Consider the following 26766-nt stretch of genomic DNA (forward strand, 5'->3'; position numbering starts at 1 on the left):
GATCCCACACGCCGCGGAGCGGCTGGGCCCGTGAGCCATGGCCGCTAAGCCTGTGCGTCCGGAGCCTGTGCTCCGCAACGGGAGAGGCCACAGCAGTGAGAGGCCCGCGTAACGCAAAAAAAAAAAAAAAAAAAAAAAGAAGTTTCCAGGCAACCTGGCTCCCAAAAATAGATACTCCTTATTAATTCAGAGACAAAGGGGTATTTATTGAAGATCTATGAAGCCTGAGTTCACCAGTGGCCCTGACAGGAAGAATCCAAAGGACACAGAGAACAACAACAAAGGGTCAATGTGTATCTGAAGAGGCTCAGGGACTAATGTGTCCACTGGCCCCACCCCGAGTCAACGTTAGAATAAAGCTGAACAAACGCCACAGTGCACAGAACAAACGCAGATCCTACACACCAGTCCCTCGGGAAAACATTGTCTAAAAGGCCATTTCAACAGAAGATCACCCACATTGAAGCTGAAAGGACCTTCCTTTTACTGCTAAAGAAAAAGACTCAGAAAGGTATGGGAAATTGCCAGTATTTCCCCTAATACGCTTCTTGCTCCAATGTTGAACTGATTAGAGACTCAGCTTTCTGAAGACTAAACAGAACCCTAAAGTAATAACTCATCACCTGACCCGGCCCAGGCCCTCCACCCTCCCCAATAGGCAGCAATAGTTACCTCCAATTTTTGTCTTTGGAGATTTTTCTAACCCTTTACCTAAGAGTTTTAAGAAAGAAAAATAGAAAGCTAACCTGCAGATGTCATGTTTTTAAAATAAGGAGATTTTGCTTCCACTGTAAAAGTGATCCATATCCCCAAAAGAAAGTTTAGAAAACATAAAATAGTAGAAAGAGAAAAAATCATGGTGTCTCACTGCAAAATATTAATACATTTTAGTATACTTCCTCTAGCCTTTTTTTGTACAAACGTGTTTTTTTGGTGGTGGTGATGGTGGCATTGCTGCTATTATTTTGCACTGCTATGATCATAGCACATTTACTACTTTGTATCCTCGTTAATTTTCCCAGTTTACCGTTAGTTTGTAAGAAGTTTTTCATTATACAATATAAACTTCCTAATCATTTTGTTTAATAAACTTTATTTTGGAGTAATTTCAGATTTACACTGAACTACAGGTTTTACCACTTTTTCTAATAATATCCTTCATCTTTCTAGGATCTAATCCAGGATACCATGGTGCATTTAGCATAACCATTATTTGTAATGGCTACGTAATATTTAATTAAGTAGCTGTGCAGCAATTTTTAAGCTATTTCTTTATTGCTGAACATCAAGGGTTTCTTTTAAACTTTTTAGCCTTCTAAAAATACATGGACCATGGCCATGATAACAACAGAATAATAGTATTCTTACTATAAATATCTCACTGATAGATAAAAAGCTTTAATGAGTGCTAAAAAATGACCCAGTGCTATTTGTTAAAAAGGCTGCCTAGGGACTTCCCTGGTGGCACAATGGTTAAGAATCCGCCTGCCAATGCAGGGGACACGGGTTCGAGCCCTGGTCTGGGAAGATCCCACAGGCCACAGAGCATCTAAGCCCATGCGCCACAACTACTGAGCCTGCGCTCTAGAGCTTGCGAGCCACAACTACTGAAGACCACATGCCTAGAGTCCGTGCTCTACAATCAGAGAAGCCACTGCAATGAGAAGCCCGCGCACCACAACGAAGACCCAATGCAGCCAAAAATAAATAAATAAATTTAAAAAAAAAAAAGGCTGCCTACTTCCATCACTCTTATATCAGCTGTATAACATGCAAAGGTTTTGCACTTTCTGCAGAGCAGTTTTTTATTTTCCTTATCAAGCACAGGTTTTGCTTTTCCTTGATTATCCCTGATGAATTTTTCATGAATCTGTATCTGGCGAACCTAGATGCAAAAAACCAAAACAAACAAACAAAAGAACCTCTTCAAATATGTAATTTGAGTATAACTAGGATATATATACACACACATATATATGTACATAATCAGTCATTCCTATACAACTTCCATGAACATACAGTACCTGGCTTTGTTCATAAAAATCTCATAGGTAATTTTATTGATTCTCCTAATAGGAGAATTCTTTGTTAGTTAATGTTTAATTGTGGCCTCCAATTAGTCTTTTAATATCTTAATCAAAGATGCCCATAAAAGCACTAAAGATGTCCATAAAATAGTCATGTGAACTATGCTTTCTACTTTAGTAGTTGGTAAAATTTTAAAAATCCTTCACAGGGACTTCCCTGATGGCACAGTGGATAAGAATCTGCCTGCAACGCAGGGGACATGGTTTCGATCCCTGGTCCGGGAAGATCCCACATGTAGCGGAGCAACTAAGCCCGTGCACCACAACTACTGAAGCCCGTGTGCCACAACTACTGAAGCCCGTGCACCTAGAGCCCACGCTCCACAACAAGAGAAGCCACTGCAATGAGAAGCCCATGCACTGCAACAAAGAGTAGCCCCCTCTTGCCACAACTAGAGAAAGCCCATGCATAGCAGCAAAGACCCAACACAGACAAAAATTAAATTAAATTAAATCTTTTAAAAAATAAAAAAATAAAAATCCTTTACAAACAGACATATGATATGCATTAACTGTTTCAGGAATAATTACACCCACTCGCAAGGCATAAACCCACTGAATGGAACAGTAGGCAGAAGAGTCCCTCACCGCCTAAAATCTTTTTTCTCTCTTCCCTTCCAACCACAGAGAGTACTGTTGAATTACAGTAAAATTAAATGTCTGTATAGGATGACCACGTTCTATCTCAAACTTTAGGCCTTGGCTAAGTACAACTAAGAACACTGGACATTACATATAAAATAAACATAAGATTCTGTAGGGTGAAGAGAGGAAGGCAGACCAGCTAGGAACCTTGGGACCCTAGAAACAACATGGTAGTGAGTTTCCTGGGTTTTCTTTTTGCCTCGTATATCCCAGACATGGAGCTGAAGAAGCTGGCAACCAGAAATGACTATGGGGACAGACAAAGAAGTCTCAACAAAACCCTATCTCTCTAGCCAAAAGACCAGGACAGGGGAAGCCACCAGGACAGGGGCAGCCAGCAAGACAGAAAACTTTTAGACAACAGCTGTTCTACCAAACACCACAGGAAAGAACAGCAACAACAACAAAAAACCCTGAACCCTGAGGCTAAGTGTGGAACCTAGATTTCCACTCTGCAGGGCTGTGACAAAGCACCTCAACACTCCCACCTGGTGGTGTCAGAGAAAGCCAAGATTTTCAGTCCTGCCAAATGGTAGCCCCCCTCACCTGTGGTGTCCATGGAGACCACGTGGGGGGCCAGAACTCCCATCCCCACACAGCAGTAACAAGGAGCCTCCCCTTGCTGGTATCAACAGAGGCTGAGTAGGAAACCAAGACTTCTACCTTTACCTGACAGTGATGAAACATGTCCCCCCATCTCCCCTGCCAGAGTGATATCAGAAAGAAGCCAGCTGACACAGAAGGTTGAATAAGATCCCAAGTCTCATCATATAGTATGAAAATCTCTGGGTTTTGATTAAAAATCACTCTTCATACCAAAAACCAGAAAGATCTCAAACTGAATGAAAAAAAAAATGACAACCAATTGATGCCAACATGGAGATGACAGCGATGTGAGAATTATCTGACAAAGATTTTAAAGTAGCAATAATAAAAATGCTTCAATGAGTCATCATAAACACTCTTGAAACATGAACAAATATAAAGGCTCAACAAAGAAATGGAAGACATAAAGAAGAACAAAACGGAAATTTTAGAACTAAAAGATACAATAACCAAAATAAAAAGCTTAGTGGATGGGCTCAACAGCAGAATGGAGAGGAAAAAGGAAAGAATCAGTGAACTGGAAGACAGAACAATAGAAATGACCCAGTGTAAACAACAGAAAGAAAATAGGCCGAAATAAATGAATAAATAAATAAACAGAGCCTCAGGGACCTTTAGGACTATTTAAAAATATCTAACATTTATGACACTAGGGTCCTGGAAGGAGAGGGGAAAGAGCAGAGCTTAAAAAGTACTGGAAGAAATAATGACGGAACATTTCCCAAATTTAACATAATGTAACATAAACCTACAGATACAAGATGCTGGACAAATCCAAATAGGATAAACCCAAAGAAACCACACCAAGACACATTACAATTAAACTTCAGAAAACTAAAGACATAGGAAAGAATCTTGAAAGCAGCCAGAAAAAAACTGACACCTTACCTATAGGGGAAAAACAATCTGGATGACACCAGATTTCTCAGCAGACACTATGGGAGAGCAGAAGAAAGTGACACAGTATTTTTCAAATGCTGAAAGAAAAACCTGTCAACACAGATGCCTATATCCAGCAATATATCCTTCAAAAATAAAGCGGAAATCAAGACATTCTCAGATGAAGGGAAACTAAAATAATTTGTTCAACAGTAGACCTTCCCTAAAAGAAGAGCAAAAGGAAGTTCTCTAAACAGAAGGATATGATAAAAGAAGAAAACTTGAAACATCATAAAGGAAGAAAGAACATGGTGACTTCCACAGTATCAGCTGTAGAAGGATCCGTCTGTCCCAGTGGTTTGTGGTGCGGCCTCTCTTTTATCAAGTGTTCCAGGTGGAACCAGATAGCCTAGGTGCAAATCCTGTTCCTACCACTTAGCAGCTGTGTGATTTGGGACAAGTGCCTCAGTTTCCTCAATTATTATACAAAATGGGAATAATAATAGCATTTACTTTGAGGGCTGTTGGGAGGTAAGATGAGTTAATAATTGCTCAGGGCTGCCTGGCAGAGCTTTAATGCTCCTTGTTGTTAGCCTCGGTGTGTTAGGCTAGTCTTTTCCTAAGAACCATGAAAATGTTAATGATGGTGATTTGTACTTTAGTATTGGGTAGGGCAATACCCATTCATGAGTTATTTTTTCAGAAATGTCATGGCTATTTTCATTTATTTATTCTTCTGTATAAACTCAGGAACCATTTTATCAAGTTAAAATATCATTTAGGGCTTCCCTGGTGGCGCAGTGGTTAAGAATCCGCCTGCCAATGCAGGGGACTTGGGTGCGAGCCCTGGTCCGGGAAGACCCCACATGCCGCGGAGCAACTAAACCCGTGTACCACAACTACTGAGCCTGCGCTCTAGAGCCCACGAGCCACAACTACTGACCCCGCATGCCACAACTACTGAAGCCCGCGTGCCTAGGACCCATGCTCTGCAACAAGAGAAGCCACCGCAATGAGAAGCCCGCGCACCGCAACGAAGAGTAGCCCGCGCTCGCTGCAACTAGAGAAAGCCTGCGCGCAGCAAAGAAGACCCGACGCTAAGATAAATAAATAAATTTATAAAAAAAGAAAAAAGGTATCAACTTGAGGAATGAAACAGATTATGAAAGTGTCTTTTATTGAACCAAATTTTTTTTTTGAGAAGCCCGTGCACTGCAATGAAGAGTAGCCCCCGCTCGCCGCAACTAGAGAAAGCCCGCGCGCAGCAACGAAGACCCAATGAAGCCAAAAATAAATAAATAAATAAATGTATTTATTTTAAAAAATCATTTATTCTTTGATTATGGGTTATGATAAACCTATAAGAGCATTTGCGGCAAATGCACATCTTTAAAATATTCAGTCGTTCCGTTCAAGAGCATGGCATTTCTTTTCTTTTGTCTTAATCTACCTTCTATCTCTAAGTAAAATTTTTTTAGTTGTCCTTATTTACACGTCAAACATTTCTGGTTAGGCCAATAGATGTAGTAGTTAAACAGATGGGCCCTGCCAGCTCCACCGCTAACTAGCTGTGTGGTCTACTGACACTGAAAACTTCCCTGCCTCAGTTTCCCTCCTGGAGCATGACGTAATAAGAGGCTCTACCACATGGAGTTCTGTGAGGCCCGTTGATATAAATAAACAAGCATTTGCAGGGCTTGGTGGAGAGCCCATGTTCTGCATGTATGAGTCACAGTTATTGTTGTCACTGTGAATGGAAATGTCCCACCCCCATATATCTTGTATTGGTTACTGATCATCCATAGAGAATCCACTGATCTCTAAAGCACTTCAAATTCAAATAAAATTTGATTTATATTTAAATATTTAGGCCTGGAATACAGGTTAGGAAAACAATCAAAATATGATTTTCTCTCCCCCAACTCCCTACCCCATCCCACTTGAAATTATCTTCATTGTTTTTGTAAGAATAAAGGATGCTTAATGCTTCCTATTTTCAATTCAAGTTTTCACTGCTGTAAAACTGTTGCATTATGTATATTTAATCCCATTATTGCCTTTGGGTAAATTTCTAGAAGTGAAATTCCTGGGTTACATGATATACATTTCCCTATGAGCAATTTTAATTTCTTTTTCTGAGACATGGTTCTGATCACTACTTAATGCAGTCTCAGGGTGGGGGGGGATTTGATAGGAAAGAGGGTAAAAATATAAACTTGCCCTTTAGGCATCCAATTTTAAAAATTCACTTATATCTAATGATATTCAATTATATACTAAAATTCAATTAAATATTAATAACCTCAAATATTTTAAATATCACTAAAGGCAATAAATATAAATACTAATAAATTAAAACTAACTATTACTGCTATACTGAAAACCAAGTAAAACTCAGTAACTGGATAAAGAGGTTCAACCAAAGTCACAAATTAAGTCTAGAGCACACTGCTTCCCCATCGCCCACCTGTGGATGAGAAGCAGCCTAACTCCCTGCACTGAGGTGGAAAGAGCGAAACTATGAAACCCCGATTGCGCACAGTCACAGGTACACATCATGTTGGAAGTTCTTCCGTCAAATTGAACTTTCAACCCATATCTTATTCTCTTCTCATAAGAAAGGAAAGTAGGCTTCCTCATTTTGATTTCAAATGACCCTCCACAACTAGAACTGTGAAAAATATCCTTTATACCTTATTCCTCCAGAATGAAATACTACCAGATCCTGAAGCTTCCATCATAGAAATAAGTTCTTGGATGCTTCTGGGTTCTCTGCATGTTCAGATGGCTGGAGAGTAACCAGAGATTTCCCAAGGGCCACAGTGATCTGGTGAAGGTCAGCCACACGTAGACAATGGACAATGCAGCTGTGGGTGCAGAGAAGAAAGTGTACAGTCTCCCTCCCCCTTACCCAGGGATTACCCTAAAGACCTCTGAACTGGTTCCCTCTCTTCTGCAGAGTTTCTTTGATATGAAGGGCCCAGGTGCTCAGATCCAATGCCCAACCCTTAACAAAACACCACAGAAAGGGGGCTTACCCCAAGAACCATAATTCCTTTTAGTTTTAAGAGCATAAGGTTTTCCCTACCTTATACTTCTCCTAAGCCTTTGAAAGCAAGGTCTTCCTCTTTCAACAGAGCAGTGGAGGCTGGTCACCAGGATAGGACAGGGATGACACCAAGACTCTGAGCTCCCAGCTGCCATGGCATTGCCAGCTGCCAATGACTCGTGGCCGCACTTGTGCTGGGCCCTTGCTGATTCTTTACCACCTCTGCCCGTTTTTGATCTGTGGGTGTTAGAGGAATCCCAAATGCTATTAAATAGCCTAATTCAACAGATATTTAAACCATTTTTTCCTCACCCCACTCTATGGCCTGGTGTACTGCCTACAAAAGAATGTCTATGTGTTTGTTCCAGCCTCCATCTTCCTCAAGACTTTTACTCTATTGCTTCTGCCACTTGTAAGTGTAAGCACCTTGTTACTCAGTGGGGGAGATAAAGAATTATGCCAAAGCTAACATGGTTTTAAAGCCTTTATTAGCAGTGTCTCTGTATTCTACAAAATGGAGAAGTGGCTCAGTGAAAAAAACCTGTCCTAAGTAAAATTAAGGAGGGAAATTAAGAGGAACTAAAGAATTGCCCTTCAATTCTGTTCAGTGAAAGTGTGGAAGAGGTATTTTTAAATATCTTGTTCTCCAAACTTTAGGAGGAAATGTTCTTTAAAATGAGTCAATGCTGACATAACACTGTAATTGTTTTCTAAAATAAATATTAGTTTGCTTTAGATCATTCATTGCTTCTCAATACTTTTTTGAGCATACAAATTATGACTTTTCAAAATTATGAACCCTATGGAATTGGTCTACTAAATTGTAAGACTCATCTTCATGAAGTTTTAAAGTAGGCCTCATGCCTCTGTCCAGTAACAACTCCCATTTTTGAGCACTTATTTTATACCATGCACTGTAGGAAGCAATGCATACGTCTCACTTTATCCCCTAAACTACCCTGTGAGTTAAATACTGTTATTTTCCCAACTTTACAAACAAGGAGAATGATGATTTCAAAGAGGAACTACCTGAAGTCACACATTTTGTAAGTGGCAGAACTGGGATTGGAACCACTGATTCTAATGTTAAAGCTCCTGCCCCAGACCTGCAGCGTTCAATGCTTCCAGAGAGTCTGAGATAAAATCTCTGCAAATGGTCTGCAGAAAGTATGGGTGTATGTGTGTGTGTGTATGTGTGTGTTTCCCCAATCTGCCCCCCATTTTTCTGTGTTATAAAGGAAATTACAACCAAACTAAGGTCACTACCGAGATGCTGGACTGAATCAGTGCGCCACTCCGAAGTTCACAGTATTATCCCTACCTACATACTTCCAACACTGGGCACACCTCCCAGGCACAGTGCACTGGAAGCTTTTCCCTGAGGACTCTGGATGTTAGAGAGAGAGAGATTTGAGGAAAAGACTAAGAAGAGCTGTGTCTTGCAGTGTTAGGGTGTAGGCTCATAATGAACTGTCAACTTAAGGGCAAGTCTATCTCAGTTTGCCTTTTAGATCTAAAAACATAGTTTCAGGTATTAGCACTAATACAATATATTTTAACTCACTGAAACTCAAAGCAGAGTGAATCTGATGCTCACTACAGGGTGAAATTTTAAGCATAAACTTATGGTTCTAAAATAACACTCTGGGGACTTCCCTGGTGGTACAGTGGTTAAGAATCTGCCTGCCAATGCAGGGGACTTGGGTTCGAGCCCTGGTCCGGGAAGACCCCACGTGCCGTGGAGCAACTAAGCCCATGCACCACAACTACTGAGCCTGCGCTCTAGAGCCCACAAGCCACAACTACTGAGCCCACGTACCACAACTACTGAAACCCGTGTGCTGCAACTACTGAAGCCCATGTGCCTAGAGCCCGTGCTCCACAACTAGAGAAGCCACCGCAATGAGAAGCCCGCACACCACAACAAAGAGTAGTCCCCGCTCGCTGCAACTAGGGAAAGCCCGCACGCAGCAATGAAGACCCAACACAGCTTAAATAAATAAATAGAAATGTTAAAAAAATTTTTTTAAAGTAAAATAAAATAACACTCAGGGAATTCCCTGGCAGTCCAGTGGTTAGGACTCCACTGCCAAGGGCGCGGTTCAATCCCTGGTCAGGGAGCTAAGATCCCACAAGCCGCACAGTGCGGGGAATGGAATAGTAAAGTAAAGTAACACTCAGAGCAATACGATAACAGGTACCAGCCATGCTCACAAACAGGGACTGCTTGTGACTTACAGTCAGATTCTGAAAGAGTAACACAGATACAAAGACTTACCTTTTCTTTAAATACTGCTTCATCTCACGTCTGCAGGCTTAAAATGGAGTCATTCATCATTTTTTCTTTGTATATGTTTATTTTTTCTTTTTCGATTACATCGGTATTACTAGTCAGAAGGAAGCACTTGCTCCCTCTTGCTCTTCCTCTGCCTATTAGAAAATAAATATTTTATTTGGTGTCTGTGACTTAAAACTCTGATAAATCTGAGAATATGAGAGAAATAGGGGTATTCCTAAAATTCAACTTCGGTTCACTGAATCCCACTTTCTAGAAAAGCTGAGCTGGTAGGGTGTGAAGTCAAACTCCGGTGTGCACCTGCACATTAAACATTCAGATAAACAAGGAGCCCACCTTAGGCAGGCTTCCTCAGGGTCTCCATGGTACAGTGTGACTGGACAGGCACATTATTAGAAATACTGCTTAAAGACAATCTGGCATGAACCCTCAGGATGACATGGTGAGGGCCCCAATGATGAATAATAAACAGATGGGGAAATGGGGAAATAAGATATGTTCACAACCACCGGAATATAGGTGGAAAATGATAACTGCTAAAAGAAAGATGGATAGGGAGGGCTTCCCTGGTGGCACAGTGGTTAAGAATCCGCCTGCTAATGCAAGGGACATGGGTTCAAGCCCAGGCCCAGAAGATCCCACATGCCGCAGAGCAACTAAGCCCATGTGCCACAACTAGTGAGCCTGAGAGCCTGCAAGCCATAACTACTGAGCCCACATGCCACAACTACTGAAGCCTGCGCGCCTAGAGCCCATGGTCTGTAACAAGAGAAGCCACCACAATGAGAAGCCCGTGCACTGCAACGAAGAGTAGCCCCCGCTCGCCGCAACTAGAGAAAGCCTGCGTGCAGCAACGAAGACCCAACACAGCCAAAAAATAAATAAATAAATTTATTAAAAAAAGAAAGATGGATAGGGACTTCCCTGGTGGTCCAGTGGTTAAGACTCCATGCTCCCAATGCAGGCGGCCAGGGTTCGATCCCTGGTCAGGGAACTAGATCCCACATGCCACAATTAAGACCTGACACAGCTAAATAAATAAATAAATAAATAATTTTTTTTAAAAAAAGAAAGATGGATAAAAGGGTCACGGGCATTCAAATTAGAGATTATTGCCAGCTGGGAGAATTAGGGACAGGTGATGTGGAGGCAGGAGAAGAGGAAAAACAAAGATCAGCAGTAGCAGTACATGCACAGTTCCTTCAAAAAGGAAGAAATGATAAAGTCAGGTAGGCTGAAGTGGCTAATGAATATAATGGAAGAATGGGGAATAAGGTTGGAAAGATAAGTGGGTGCTGGATTTTGAAAATGCTTTAACATCAAGAAAATTGGGGAAACACTGGAGTTTCTAAACAGGCAAGGGACATGCTCAGAGCTGTTTTTCTGGAAAAAAGATGTGGCAGCCGTTGTTATGGAAATTAGAAAAAGTAAGAGAGACCAGTTAGGAGACCGTCTAGTTCAAGTGGGACACAACTCCTTGGAGTGTCTCTTCTGGAATACAGGGAGCCCACCAGCACCTAAGCACAACCAGGAAAGGTCCACATGTGACTGCCAAAGCGTCAATCAAAGTTGGAATTATCCTTCCATAAATATGTCAGCCAATGTCGGTCAAGTAATCAGTATTCATTGTGAACAAGAACCAAAATAGAGTATATGTTAGTGGACAAAACTGTAGCCACCCAGTCCTGACCAAGTAAGCCACCTTTAGGGCCAATGATACCAGGGTCCGCTGTGCCACTGGTCACAGTAAAGGAGAAAGGTTGGAATGACAGACACATTTACAAATCAGATAAAATGGCAGCCTTTTAGTAATGGCATGAAAGCTTTTTTACCTCTGGTTTGGATCATTTTGATGACATTGCCCACATACTCATATAGGAGGACCAGATTGCACTGAGCAATGTCAATGCCTTCATCAGCAACTGAGGTGGCAATCAGAATCTTATTATCTCCGTCGGTTCTGAATGCATCCAATACACACTTCTGTACTGGGAGGGTCATTCCTGTGTCAGAGTCAGAAGGCTGGTATAACTCATCAAGAGGGAACGTTACCCTTGAAAAAACAGCTATTAATTACAGAATGCTTACGACATGCCAGGTACTGTGATAAGTGCTTTACATTCACGATCTTAAAACAACACTTAGCGATAGGGCCTATCCTTGTCCTTGTTTTTGAGAGGATATTTAAGGTGGGGTCCAACAACTTGGACTCTGCCACAAGTCTGCCTGACCTAAAATCCCAGCTGTGGCACCTACTAGCTATGTGGCTTTGGTCATGGTATATCAAAACAAATATTGATTTTTTTGCAAAAATATCAACAGCTAATTTTAACGCATTTGCACACACACAGCAGTTTTCAGCTAACAAGACCGTTTCACATCTACTTACTCACTGGAATTTCACAAGGCCCTTTTAGGTTGATGTGACAAACGTTATGATTCCCCTTTGTTACAGGTGAAGATCTTGACGTTTTGGAGGTAAGGTAAACTGACAGCTAGCTAGCAGCAGAATTGGGCTTTGAATTTAAGTCTAAGATCCAGCAGTATGCAGTTCCCAGCCACTGATACACTGAGAAGGAAAGAATTTCAGTGGTCTCCACCTCAGAGTTACACGGGCTTCAGCAGGCGTGGCACACAGGCTTAGTTGCTCTGCAGCACGTGGGATCTTCCCGGACCAGGGCTCGAACCCGTGTTCCCTGCACTGGCAGGCGTATTCTTAACCACTGCTCCACCAGGGAAGTCCTGAATTTATAAAAGTTCCATTTTTTCCCTAGTATACTGGCAGCCAAAATCTTGAGATATATTTCGTTGAGGCCAAAACAATTTCTTTCCACCATTATTTCTACTGAACAAGGAACATGCCCAAGACAGACACCATACTTCACTAATTTCTGAACTTATCCATTTGTTCATCAAATATTCATTCAGCAGTTATGGTCTGTCAGATAAGGCTGGAATGGTGAAAAGGTTCATTTTTATCTACAAGGAGCACCTAGTTTGTGGAAGAAGGATATAAATAGGAAACTACAATTCAATGTGATGAGCAATGAAATGGGGGCGGAACTGGGTGCTGTGGGGTCTGGAGGAGGGATACCCCTCCCTGATGGTCTAGTCTTAGGAGGAGGGGAACGCTGCTTGGCAGATACACAGTGACTGGAACAGAGTAAGTTCTAAACGAATGCGGGTGGATGGATGGATGGACGGACGGATGAATGGAGGGATGGACGAACAAACAAGTATGAAAATAGTTTCTGGGTGCTTATGTGTGGAGGAATAACAAAGTTTGAAAATCAAATTAGACTCATGCTGGAGTCATATGGCAGAGAACTCTGAATTCCAACCACAGTAATGTGTTGGACTTCATTTGGTAAGCCAACTTTTCAAAATCTGACTTTACTTTTTAGATTCATGAAGTTTAAATTTTGCATAAGGGGATGGGCTTCCCTGGTGGCGCAGTGGTTGAGAGTCCGCCTGCCAATGTAGAGAACACGGGTTCGCGCCCCGGTCCGGGAAGATCCCACATGCTGCGGAGCGGCGGGGCCCCTGAGCCATGGCCGCTGAGCCTGCGCGTCCGGAGCCTGTGCACCGCAAGGGGCCAGACCAGTGAGAGGCCCGCGTCCCACAAAAAAAAAAACAACAACAAATTTTGCATACGGGGAAAGTGCAAGGGTGACAACCGAGCAAGGGGACTGCTTATTATAAATAACACTGAATAAGAGATACAGTAAGGACCTGTCACTGCCGGTCACTGAGGCATGGGGAGCACGGCTGTGAGAATGTCAGGATGAGGACCGGCCACCTAGAATCCTCCTGGGTGACAACAGAGGCAGCCTTTCATCCTTTAACACCCCCTACCTAGATTTCAGGATTATCTCTAGGACTTTTTAAAAAATTATAAAATATATAATATTTTATAAAGTATCTATAGTTTAAAGAATAACAATAAAATAGAAAGAGAACATTTCTGTTTCCAGTTAATCTATTGGCTGAGAATTTGAGCAAGAGAGTAACATACTCAAACAATATTAAAAAAAAAAAACTTTGGTTTTGTCTATAGGACCTATGGAAGGAGGCAAAGTCTACAAATTCCTGGCATTTGAGCACTGTGATGGCTTTTTGATGTGTCCACTTAGTTAGGCTGAACTGCAGTCCCCAGATATTCACCTAGGTGCTTCTGTGAAGGGAATTTGCAGATGTAATTAAAGTTCTTAAATCAGTTGACATTGTTACTCAAAAGGGACTTCATCCTAGGTGGGCCTGACCTAATCAAGTCAGCCCTTTCAAAGAGAGCTTAGGTGATCCCTGAGCTCAGACACTCCAAACAGCTCATGCCTATGGGGCTCCACCTGGTCCTGCACCTGCCCTATGGACTTCAGACTTGCTTTGCCAGTCCAAGTGTCTATGTCAATTCCTTGTAATAAATCCCTGTGTGTGTGTCTGTGTACAACATATATATGTATGTATATATGCGTGTATGTATAATCTTCTACTGGTTTTGCTTCTCTGGTTGAATCCTGACTGATACAAGCAATAAGAAAGAATTCAAATATATTATATATGTTCTTATATATATATAGCATACTAAATCTAATCCACTATATATAAATACCTATTTTCTGATTTGTTCTGCCACGTCCAGTCAATATGACAGGTTTTAGAAAGCTGAGCTTAGGATTTTCTTCAATCCATTTCTTTAAAGCCTGAAAATACAAAGCAATTATCAGTTGGATACTATTTGTATACTATCTGTATTAATTCAATATTGAATATACACAAGAAGAAGAAAAAAAACAAAGTAAACTGTAATGGAAAAGACTATAAAAAAGAATGCATGTATATGTATAACTGAATCACTCTGTTGTACAGCAGAAATAAATACAACATTGTAAATTAACTATACTTAAATTTTTTTTTTTTTTTGTTGGTGGTATGCGGGCCTCCCTCTGCTGTGGCCTCTCCCGTTGCGGAGCACAGGTTCCGGACGCGCAGGCTCAGCGGCCATGGCTCACGGGCCCAGCCGCTCCGCGGCATGTGGGATCTTCCCGGACCGGGGCGCGAACCCGGTTCCCCTGCATCGGCAGGCGGACGCGCAACCACTGCGCCACCAGGGAAGCCCTATACTTCAATTTTTAAAAAGTACACAGACAAGTATACTTAAGTAGTTTTCAGACTAATAAACCTGAGGGAAAAAAGCTTCTTGTAATTGAAGTCTATGCAATAATTAACTATAATGGTATAGATCTTTGTAATCTGATATGATTTAATCTCTTATATATTTTTTAAGTGAAAAAGGCAAGGTTCAGAATAGTGGGTATGTAGAACAATAATTTAGCAAGATCTCAGGACACAAGATCCATATACAGATATCAGTTGTATTTCTATATACCAGCAACAATTAAAAGTACCATTTATAATAGCATTAATACTTAGGTATAAGTCTAACAAAATATGAGGCAAGGTTCAGAATAGTGGGTATGTAGAACAATAATTTAGCAAGATCTCAGGACACAAGATCCATATACAGATATCAGTTGTATTTCTATATACCAGCAACAAACAATTAAAAGTACCATTTATAATAGCATTAATACTTAGGTATAAGTCTAACAAAATATGTGCAGAATTTGTATGCTGAAAACGACAAAACACTGATAAAAGAAACCAAAGAGTATGTGGCAGGTGGCCTCTAAGGTAGCCCTGAGTGATTTCCACCTGCTGGTATTCAGATCCTGTTTAATCCCCTCCCCTCAAGTGTGAACTGAACTTACTGACTTGCTTCTTTTTTTTAATTTTTATTTTATATTGGAGTATCATTGATTAACAATGTTGTGTCACTTTCAGGTATACAGCAAAGTGATTCAGTTATACATATACACGTATCTATTCTTTTTCAAATTCTTTTCCCATTTAGGTTATTACAGAATATTGAGCAGAGTTCCCTGTGCTATACAGGGTCCTTGTTGGTTATCTATTTTAAATATAGCAGTGTGTCTTATCGACTTGCTTCTAATGAATAAAATATGGCAGACCTGAGGGGAATCACTTCCAAGTTGAAGTTATAAAATGACTGTGACCTCCATATTAGGTGCTCTCCCTCAACCTCTCTTAGATCACTCACTCTAGAGGAAGCCAGAAGCCATGTTGCAAGGCCAGCCTGTGGAGAGGTGCCCGTGAGTGAGCTAAGCACATCTTATGCCAAAAGCCACACAGTAGGGCTGCAAGCTGGTCCTCTGAGTCAAGTCTTGAGATAACTGCAGCCATGGCCAGCACCCAGACTGCAGCCTATAAGACACCCTGAGACAGAAATACCCAGCTGTTTCCAGATTCCTGACCCATACATATTAAAAGATGACAGATGTCTGTTGTTTCCAGCTACTAAGTTTTGGGGTAATCTGTTATCAGCACTAGATAACTAATACAGAAGCCCTCTATAAATGAAGAGATATACTATGGTCATGGACTGGAAGACTCAATATTGTTACAATGTCATTTCTCCCCAATTTTATCTATAGATTCAGTGCAATCCCAAATGAAATTCCAGCAGACTTTCTTGTAGATGTGGATGAGCTGATTCTAAAATTAAAATGGAAAAGTAAAAAAAGATAGCTAAAACAATTTTGAAAAGAATTAAAAAGTTGGAAGACTCATACTACCTGATTTAAAGACTTACTATAAAGTTACAGTAATCAAGACAGTGTAGGATGGGTGCAAGGATAGATGTATAAATGAATGGAACAGAATAGAGAATCTAGAAATAGACCAACATAAATACAGTCAACTTATTTTTTTTTAAGTTACAAAGGCAATTCAATGGAGCAAGGATAGTCTTTTCACGATATATGCTGAAACAACTGGATGCCCACATACTAAAAGAAAAAAAAAATCTCAATCCACACCTCAAAATGGACTGTAGACTTAAATATAAAATGTAAATCTATAAAACTTCTAGAAGACAACATAGAAAAATTCTTTGTGCTCTTGGGTAAGCAAAGGTTTCTTAGACACAACAGCAAAAGCACAATCCACAAAAAGAAAAAAATGATAAACTGGACTCTGTCAAAAGTTAAAACTTTCAATCTGTAAGAGATACTGTTAAGAGAATGAAAAGATCAGAAGAAAATATTTGCAAATCACATTTCTGACAGAGGACATTCTTGTCAGAAAAAAGAACTCTCAAAAACTCAACAATAATATGATAATTAACCCAATCAAACCCCATTTTTAAATGGGCAAAAGATGTGAACAGATACTTCACCAAAGGAGATATATGAATGGCTAATAAGTGTATGAAGAAATGCTCAACCGTATTAGTCATTAGTGAAATGCAAATTAAAACCCTAGTGAGGTACCAGTAGGTACCCATACAATAGCTAAAATTTTTTAAATTGATGAAAATAATTAAAAAGTATGAAGTGCTTTCTCTATGGTTATTAAAACTTACTATAAATCAGAGTGATTGAGACAGTGAGGTATTAGTGTAAGGATAAACAAACAGAAATAGAATAAAGAGAAATAGAATAAAATCAGAATAGAATAAAGAGCCCAGAAACAGACCCACACATATATGGATGCTTGATTGCAAAGCAATGACGAAAGGACAATCTTTTCAATAAAATGGTACTGGGCCAATTTGTTATCCACAAGGAGGAAGAAGCTTACATCCACGAGTGCTCTGGTTTTCACAAAGAGGACGATTCTGGTCTCTGGGCTTAAGTGGTACTCTTCCTGCAAGATGAAGCAAAGATCTTTGAGTTTAGGGTTCTCATTGCTGGGATCCATGGAAATACATTCTAGTTCCTGCAGTTTCTCTGCAAAAGGGGAACATTTTACAAAAGGTTTATAAATTCTAGCAATGTAGAACACACTGTGACCTTTAGCTATAGTTCAAACAGTTTATCTCCCAATCTCTGACCAGAATTTTATGAGAAATAACCATCAATTTAATGCATACATTAAATATACTGATAAATGCATACATTTTTTTCCCCCAGAAAGCTGGTTGTTCAGTGTTTAGCAGCACACATATGTATAGTTAATACTTTGGTAGGCAATAAAAATTAACAGTAATTACCTTTAGGAAAAGCATTTGAGAGAGGAAGAAGATAGATTTTTCATTTAATATTTTCCTATATTTTTCTTAATATGAAGGCAGTGGGATTATGAGCCATGCTGGTTTTCTTCTTTATAAAGACGTATATATAATTACAGTCTTAATATCATTAAAACACTTTTTAGGGCTTTCCCGGTGGCGCAGTGGTTGAGAGTCCGCCTGCCAATGCAGGGGACACGGGTTCGTGCCCCGGTCCGGGAGGATCCCACATGCCACGGAGCGGCTAGGCCTGTGAGCCATGGCCCCGCAGCCTGTGCTCCGCAACGGGAGAGGCCACAACAGTGAGAGGCCTGCGTACCGCAAAAAAACAAAAAACAAACAAACAAAAAAAAACTTTAAAAAAAAATTTTAAACCTTCATAAAATTACTAAAAGTTAAACCAAAAAATGCTACTATCAATTGACTACTTCGATGGGATGTATCCTTTGCAAATCCTATTATTTTTTCCTTCTTCAAAACAAGAAATAGTATAAGCAGCAGATTCTTTTCATAAGCGCCAGATTTCCCTGAAGCATCATAGTCCTGACATGTATAATACCTTCTTAAGCCCAGGACAAGTCCCTGAGCGTAACCACGTGTCGCTAAGTGTGACACAATATGTGTAGGCTGCCCTTGGAGTCTCCAGGCTCCACTGGCTTCCTCTCCTGGAAACGCCACCCATCTTCAAATCTCTGAGTGAGAGCTTGCTCAATCTCATCAAATCCTGCTGCTTGGACATTTCTGAAGAAGTATTTTAAGTAATCCAGGGCATCTTTCATTCGAGCATGCTCATTGATAATGAGGGCATCATTGTATCTCTGTTGAAAGTGAAAACAGTTTCAGTATGTTTCTAACGTCTAATGCATTCGCTGTACTCAAGTTCAATTTGCTGTAATGAACACAGAATTAATTTTAATAATAAACTTGTCTCAAATCTATTCCAACTTAGTTTTTTTAAGATGAATGGTCTCTAGGGGCTTCCCTGGTGGCGCAGTGGTTGAGAATCCGCCTGCCGATGCAGGGGACACAGGTTCGTGCCCCGGTCCAGGAAGATCCCACATGCCGCGGAGCGGCTGGGCCCGTGAGCCATGGCCGCTGAGCCTGCGCGTCTGGAGCCTGTGCTCCGCAAAGGGAGAGGCCACAACAGTGAGAGGCCCGCGTACAGCAAAAAAAAAAAAAAAAAAAGATGAATGGTCTCTAACAGTACTATAATAAAACCTTAGAACCACACTATAAAAAAAAAAGCCCTCAATTAGCTAGACTCATTAATTAATTAGGATCACTTTGGATTCTAGAATTCTACCTTAGAAGAGAAAGAAAATTCCAAGAAAAATGCATGTCAAAGACTAAATCACACAAAAATGTAATTCAGACATTCAGCTTAACCTTTTGTATACACCCAAAGCCATCACTGAATTGTAATGGCACCTGTTCAGAACGATGGTGCTGAGCACTTGCACCAGATAGTCAATTAAATTCATTAAAATTCTACAAATTCATACTGACTGAGTGCCTTTTAAAATATTTTCAATGGCACAACAGGCAGAGGTGATGATGGTTGTTGTCGCTTACCTTCTTGATTAGCCAGCAAACAACCAGAGACTCTGGATTTCTCAGCATGTGGCTTGACCAAAAGCAGGAAAACATGTGCTTCAGGATATGGCAACACAGCCCACCTACTGAACTTTAAAGATGGCTGTCACTGGTCACGTATCTACAATAATATGCATCACCACCCAGTGTTTTCCAATTATGCCAATTATGGGAATGCTAAGGCACAGCATACAACCTCGGCCTTTGTTTCTGTCCTGCTGCCTCTAGTGCTAGGTTTCAGAGAGCAAAGAAGACACTGAATGGGATAACTTTTGGAGTCTGCTTCATAAGAACCACCTGGCAAGTGGCTAAGTGATGCTCTCTCAGCTGCCACAGTGCAGCTCCCAGTAGGTGACACGACTGAAATATGCTTTTCCAAAGAAGCCACATACCCACAAATGCGATGTGTAGAAAAACAGTGCTTTACAAATCCTGCTCTCTTCATCTTTGGCATCTGAAACACCATGCACGCTTTCTGAACTGCGATAATCCACTGTTCATATCTCTGTGTTCCAAAATTCCTATTTTGAATTTGAGATAAGTTTTCTGAAAAAAAAAAAAAAGTTTTTCATTGTGCCATCTGGCCAGTCATTTAAGGTTCTAAGCATGCCTCGCCTTCTAATTTTCTTCCTTACTCTCTGTACACAGATATTCCTCTTGAAACAGTTTTCAGTAGTGTGTCTGTGTACATATATGATTGTTTACTGAATACCTACTATGTACCAAGAATCAACATGTCTTGCATTTAAAATGTAAGAATAGAATAAAGAGCCTGTAAGGCAGGCGGATTCTTAACCACTGCGCCACCAGGGAAGTCATTCTGATGCCTTTTCGACCTCACTTGATTACCTCTCCGTTTTAACTTGGCTGACTTCAAGATCTGTCTCAGGCATCACCTCCCCCGGGGAAGTCTTCCCTGCAGCCCAGTCCATGCCTAAGCTCCCATATGCTCCCATGACGCCCAGCGTGTAACTCTGCCCTATGGCATGGCAACTATTCGCGTCTGATTCTCATCGTTTGACTGTGAGTTCCTTGAGGGCAAGACTGTCTTTAATCTTGGTGTTTCCATTACCTAGCATAGTACCTGGCACAACACCTGGTGAATTAATTAATTAATTAATTAATTTTAAAAAGGAGAACAGAACTTGGTGACTTCATGAGAGCCTCAAAAGAGGAAAAAATCAAAGATCACCCCTAGGTTTGAATCTGAGACTTCATGGGAATGGTGGTTTCATTCATATAAATAGGGAGATCAGGATGGAAAGCTAATTTGGAAGGCCACGAAAGCAATGAATTGATTTAAATACAGTATTTTTCAGGTGTGCGTGTCCAGATGGATTTCATTTGGATTTAAAAAGAGAAAAAAAAAAAGCAAGAGAAAATAAAGGAGGACTAAGAAGGCTCCTGAATAACCTATAATCAAGAAAGTCAACCTCTAGATATGGTCTTGACATTGCCTGAACTAAGGAGAGTGCAAGACACCAGTGAACAATAGATGGCTATTCCCAAATGGAGAGAATACAAAATGAGGTTATTCTCACCAAGAGTTATGGTACCAAGTTCTTCAAAGATACTCTTTACCAGACTCTGTCTCTATCATCAACTGAGATATGTTGCATTTAAATCTGTCTGTGGTCTGTGATTCCACTTTCCTGAAAACTAGAGCCATCAAAGGAAAATGAGTATTTTTCAGGAAGCATACTTCATAGTTCAAAACATGCCGCCCCAAACATTTCTCTGCTTTTGTTACTTCCTCTGTAAAACCCTAGGCCCCAAGCTCACAGGCAAGTCATCTGAATGATAAAACAAATACTCAGAAACCTTGCAGCGGCTCCCTAGTGTTTAATGCACTGATTCTAACATCTCTTTCACTGGCTGGGTCTAATTCAACTTCTTACTCAGGCTTTCCTGTTACTCAACACATAGGCCCTGCTCTGACAAGGCTGATATCCATCTTGTTCCTGCAAATGCCACATTTAAAACCCTGTCTCTGTTCTTTGATCTTCTCCCTTCCCACCCAACCCCCAGAAGTGTTCACAATGTTCCTAACATTCATTTTTGCATTGTATCCACAGAAACTTATTAATCACCTACCATATGCCGTGTTCTGGTGATAGCTGAAAAGAACAGGCTCTGTGCTCCAGAGAGGTCTGTCTTCTTAGGGGAGAGAAAGATACACAGCCAAATGACCACACAGAGTGCTGTGAAACAGTATGTGCAAGGTGTCATGGAGCATGGGAAAGACCCTCTCATTCTTCCCGGGGAAGCAGTGTCGTGGGATAAATAGAGGAAGAGGCAAGAAGGAGTGAGCACAGTCATGTGCAAATGCTCAGATGGACAAAGCTTAGAGACAGAACACACCACATGACCCATTTGAGGAGCCCAAGGAATGCGACTTGGTTGGGCTTATGGGATGTGAGAGGAGATGAAACTCAGGGGGCAGCAGGGACCGGACTATAAAGAAATTTGTACGTGATATTAAAAGGTGTAGACCGGGTACCTTCTCTACACTCCTTACAAGCAGCTACCTGACTATTTCAGGTATGTATGTTCTGCCTTTTACTCATTCAGTCATATGCTATTCAGAGAGCAAGGGGATGAAGTCATATGCATCTTCTGTACCCGTCTCCCTTGCTGGGTTAATATAGCATTCGTATTCAAGAAACATTTGTTAGTTGATCTTATTAATAAAATCATATTCTGATCTTTTGAGGGAAAATATGATGAGTTCAGATAATTTCACTTCAACCAAAATTACCAGATACATATTCAAATGATGAATGGGAACTCAGTGTCTGCCTCAGGCACGGAAAGCAGGGAAGGACTGAGCCATCTACATGATTTTCTAAGCACCCCTCTCTTGGTGCCAGTACGTTTATAAGAGTTTTGCAGAAATGAAGAGTAAGAATGCTTGCTTTCTACAGGCCACTCCTGAACTTCGTGGGGAAAGAAGCTGGAAATGTGATTAGTTCCCAAGTTTGGGGTTAAATATTTACACTAAACAGAGGAAGGGTAAAAATTCAGGGTTCATCTAAATGGCCCTGAACTAAGAATAGCAGAGAGTAACAAAGTCCCAAAGGGCTTGTTACTGGATCCCACTCACACTTCTGGGGCTTAAAAACAATCTCCTCCAGTTCCTCCAAGTTGTCTTTGACTGTTGCTACCACTGATGTGTCGAGAGAAGCACACAATTTGCAGATTTATTCTGTGGCTTCAGCTGTACTTCTGGCATCCCCAGTGCCAACCGAGGCAGTCAGCCCAATGACCTGTGAAGGGGGCACTCCAAACCGTTAGATGTCTGGGAAATAGCATGATGTTTCCACAACCCTTCATGTAACTCTTTCCTGCTAAAGTAGGTTTTGTTCTGTTTTTTAAACTAACTTCAGATAAAGAGCAAGAACGTTATTTTTTTTTTTCTGACATTCTCCATGACATCAAAAATGGAAAGGTCCCCATTAGGCAAAGCACTGAATAAATGCAGGAGTCACTACTCAGCAGATAAACACAAATCAGCATAGAAGCCAAGAGAGGAAATCCTTTCAAGGCAGGACTTTTCTTTACCCTTGTTTCCCCCAGGATGTGTAGAACAACATACCGAAAAGGAAAAGGATTAAAATCAGAGACACGCTTGCATTCCAATCTCAGCCATATCACACTGTCTGTGTGTCCTTGGACAAGTATCTTCAGCTGTCTGTAAAGTTGGGAAACAACAGCCATTTAAAATGGTAGCTGTGGGGCTTCCCTGGTGGTCCAGTGGTTACAACTCCATGCTTCCAATGCAGGGGGCATGGGTTCGATCCCTGGTCGGGGAACTAAGATCCCACATGCTTGCTGTGTGGTGCAGCCAAAAAATAAAAAACTTAAAAAAAAAAAAAAGGTAGCTGTGTGACATAGAGAATCGACTTGTGGTTGCCAAGGGGGAGGGGGCGGGGGAAAGGGATGGATTGGGAGTTTGGGATTAGCAGATGCAAACTATTATATACAGAACGGATAAACAACAAGGTCCTACTATATAGCACAGGGAACTATATTCAATATCCTGTGATAAACCATAATGGAAAAGATTATTAAAAAGGATGTATATCTATGTATAACTGAATCACTTTGCTGTACAGCAGAAATTAACACAACATTGTAAATCAACTATACTTCAATTTTTAAAAAATGGTAGCTGTGTGAATTCAGTAAGATAACATTTGTAAAGAATTTAATGGTCTCCTAATAAGTATTTATTCCTTCCTCTCATAGCCACTCAAATATTGAATGACTGAATCATTCAATCAAGTAAGGAATCTAGTTAACTACCAATTTTATTCTAGAAGAAAAATCTGTAAGAAATGTGATTTCTACTGAATTTTGTCTATGGGCACCATACTGAATTTCTTTTAACCTGTGCTTGCTAAACGGGTAATTATTAAGGTTAGAGAACATGACTCAAATGTGAGATCAGTAAACCATAGTCATGGTTTTCCAACCTCATTTGGCCCCAATATGACCAGGTGATTCTTCTGTGTTCCTCTCAGTTCTGTCTCCCATTTCAAATCCTCTCCGTACACCCTGAGCTCCCTCCTCCATCTCTATCTTGATTATCCTCAGTGAATGATCTCTCTCTCCTACATTCGAGAGAAAAGAGAGGTTATACGCCAGGGATTCCCTACCCTTCCTGCCTCCATCTATTCTCTGTCTGGACTCTTCTCAGCCGCTCCTCTCTGATGACACCAAAAATGGTGTTTCGTCTGCTCTCCCATACTAATGCATCTACTTGCCTACCTATCCCATACCCTCTGGTCTCTCCTGGAATCTTGTTCTGTCAGTCATTCCCTCTCTCCCATCCTGCCTCACCAGCTGCTATTCACTACTTCACACTCTGCAGTCAGGCAATATCAAGAACCTCAATATTCTTGGGAATTCCCTGGAAGTCCAGTGGTTAGGACTCAGCACTTTCACTGCCGTGGCCCAGGTTCAATCCCCAGTCAGGGAACTAAGATCCTGCAAGCTGTGCAGTGCAGCCAAAGAAAAAAAAAAGAACTTCAAGCTTCTTGAGCACCCCATGCTCTTTCATAACTCTCTGCCTCTGCACACACAGTATCCTTTACTGAAAACCATCTAGCTATCTACCTTGTAAACTCTTGTTAGTTTTTGCCTATCCTAACTTCTGTTAGGTCTTGCCTCACTTTCAGAGCACATTTAGGATCTCTGTCATTTCTGTTCTGTACCACTCCATCATGTGCCATCACCATAAATTACAACGTAATTCTCACATATTTTGCTCCCCAAAAAACTTAAGCTGTTTGTGGGCAAGGACTATGTCTTTTTATATTTATACCCTAGTGCCTAGCACAGTGCATGACACATGGAGGCACCTAATACATATTTGTTAAGTGAATAAATGAATGAATGAATCAAAATTAACGAATGAGTTGTACAATGTGCACTTAGGATCTCAGAAGGACATCCTCAATATGGCCACAAGGGTAAATAAACAGGATTTAGGAAGGTTAGAACTGTTCTGAGAAATTCATCTGATTTTAGAGATACCTGGGGCAGTGAGTCTGAAGATCCTCCAAGTTTCTGATCTAGATAATTAAACATGATCATATTATAAGGATGATATTTACTAGTGTTGTGGCATTCATCAAATATCATCAAAGTAAAGACAGAGAGTGATGGAATAGTCCCATTTTTAAGGCTGTTCACAAGAATCCGTGGAGTTAAAATGATGATGTCATTGTTCTCAACAGTCTGTTCCACTGAGACATTGTCAGATGTTACTCCAGAAATGCCTCCAACTTTGTACCTGGAAAATGACAGAAATTTCCTATTACCAACCATGATGTGAATGAGGAACCATAAAGATATGAAATATCAGGTCAGAACATCGAGGGATTAAATTCTCCTTAAGTCCAAAAGGAACAGATCTGGAGAAAAGTTAAGTGCTAGCACAAAGCCTGACACACAGTAAATGATCAATAAATGTAAGCTAGGAAGAACTGCTAGTAGAATATATTCCATGTGGCACCTGCGGATACAGAGGGCTGACTGTAATTCTTGTAAGCCACTGAGAAAGAAAATAGTAAGGAAAAGAGTAATATTAAATAAATTATAAAATCATTAAAAAGTTAAATGTGCCATTTAAATATAAAATTTATCTTAAGTCATTTACTCACTCTATAAGAGCTAATCAAAGGAATTCAGGATTTCAGGTCTATCTAACAAAAAAGACTTGAATCCATGAAGGAACTACATCTAGATTATATAAAAGCTTAATCTACTATAAATTTTTTGAATCATGGTTTTCCAAAAGCAACACAAAGCAGAAAACACATCAGTTACATGAAGCTAGAGAAAAAGAAGCTGGACCAACTGATACCTACCCAAGTCTTTCAAAATACTTTGAGAACACAGATTTCTGTTGTTCATACACTGGGAGTTGAATAGCAAAACAGACAACTTTCCCCTTTTGTCCTTGTGGAAATTTTTTAAGATGATGTTCACATATAAGAAGTGAAACAAAGGTTTTTCCACAACCTTTTAACATATAAAGAGAAAGACAACATGTAACTAATAGTATACTAAAATACTTCTGTAGAAAGGTCATTATTTTAGGCTCCCCTAAACCCACTGAGCTGACTAGTAAATTGGTGATGTGGGCAGGTTAACAACTGCAGAATTTACACTATGACTGAAAAACCAAGCTACGTCCTAGTTAACATACATTCAGACAGTCAGGGCCTGCAGGAAGCTAAAAGAGGGCATTTTTCGGGGGCTTCCCTGGTGGTGCAGTAGTTGAGAATCCGCCTGCCAATGACGGGACATGGGTTCGAGCCCTGGTCCGGGAAGGTTCCACATGCCGCGGAGCAACTAAGCCCGTGCGTCACAACTACTGAGCCTGCGCTCTAGAACCCACGAGCCACAACTACTGAAGCCCGCGTGCCTAGAGCCCGTGCTCCGCAACAAGAGAAGCCACAACAATGAGAAGCCCGCGCACCACAACGAAGAGTAGCCCCCACTCGCCTCAACTAGAGAAAGACCGCACAGCAACAAGGACTCAACACAGCCAAAAATAAATAAATAAAAGAGGGCATTTTTCTTTCCTTCCTCATGTTCCTTAAAATACCTTGAGACTATATTAATAGAATGGTTGTTTCAAAAGACAAATGGAACAATCAAAAAACTGAAACTTGCCCATTGTGTCCCAGTGTTCAATAAAGGGGAAAAAAGGAAGCAAATAGAGAAACAAACTATATCAGTAATGGCAACTGGCTTACCAGTAGGAGCACATATTATTGTGTGTTTTCCTTTCTGAGCAGGTAAAGCAAGCTCTAGTTGGTAATTTCTTGGCTTCAATGGGCTGTAAGTATGAGGCACTGCTGTAAAACAAAAGAAACTAAGTTACCAAACAGTGACTCCTCTGAGGAATCAAGGCAACAGGTATTGTCCAACAGACAAGAATTCTGTCTCTAGAAAGGCCTCATTCAAGAAAGTTTAGAATCCTTGTCTCTCATTAACCATTCCAGCTTCT

General features: G+C 40.7%; 1 protein-coding gene across 1 annotated transcript in view; it reads right to left on the reverse strand.

Moving 5' to 3' along the window:
• The window catches only part of RIGI (RNA sensor RIG-I), a 43323-nt gene that overhangs the window by 914 nt on the left and 15643 nt on the right, over positions 1-26766 (reverse strand). The window contains 14 exon segments of the mRNA XM_028493477.2: positions 1742-1885; positions 9545-9696; positions 11395-11565; positions 14172-14262; positions 17222-17370; positions 18325-18469; positions 19637-19692; positions 19695-19790; positions 20786-20835; positions 20837-20903; positions 22348-22510; positions 24783-25041; positions 25619-25772; positions 26513-26614. Of these exon segments, the coding sequence (XP_028349278.1) occupies positions 1742-1885; positions 9545-9696; positions 11395-11565; positions 14172-14262; positions 17222-17370; positions 18325-18469; positions 19637-19692; positions 19695-19790; positions 20786-20835; positions 20837-20903; positions 22348-22510; positions 24783-25041; positions 25619-25772; positions 26513-26614 (1799 nt within the window).

The sequence above is a fragment of the Physeter macrocephalus genome, chromosome 9, assembly GCF_002837175.3.
Source record: "Physeter macrocephalus isolate SW-GA chromosome 9, ASM283717v5, whole genome shotgun sequence".
NCBI lineage: Eukaryota > Metazoa > Chordata > Mammalia > Artiodactyla > Physeteridae > Physeter > Physeter macrocephalus.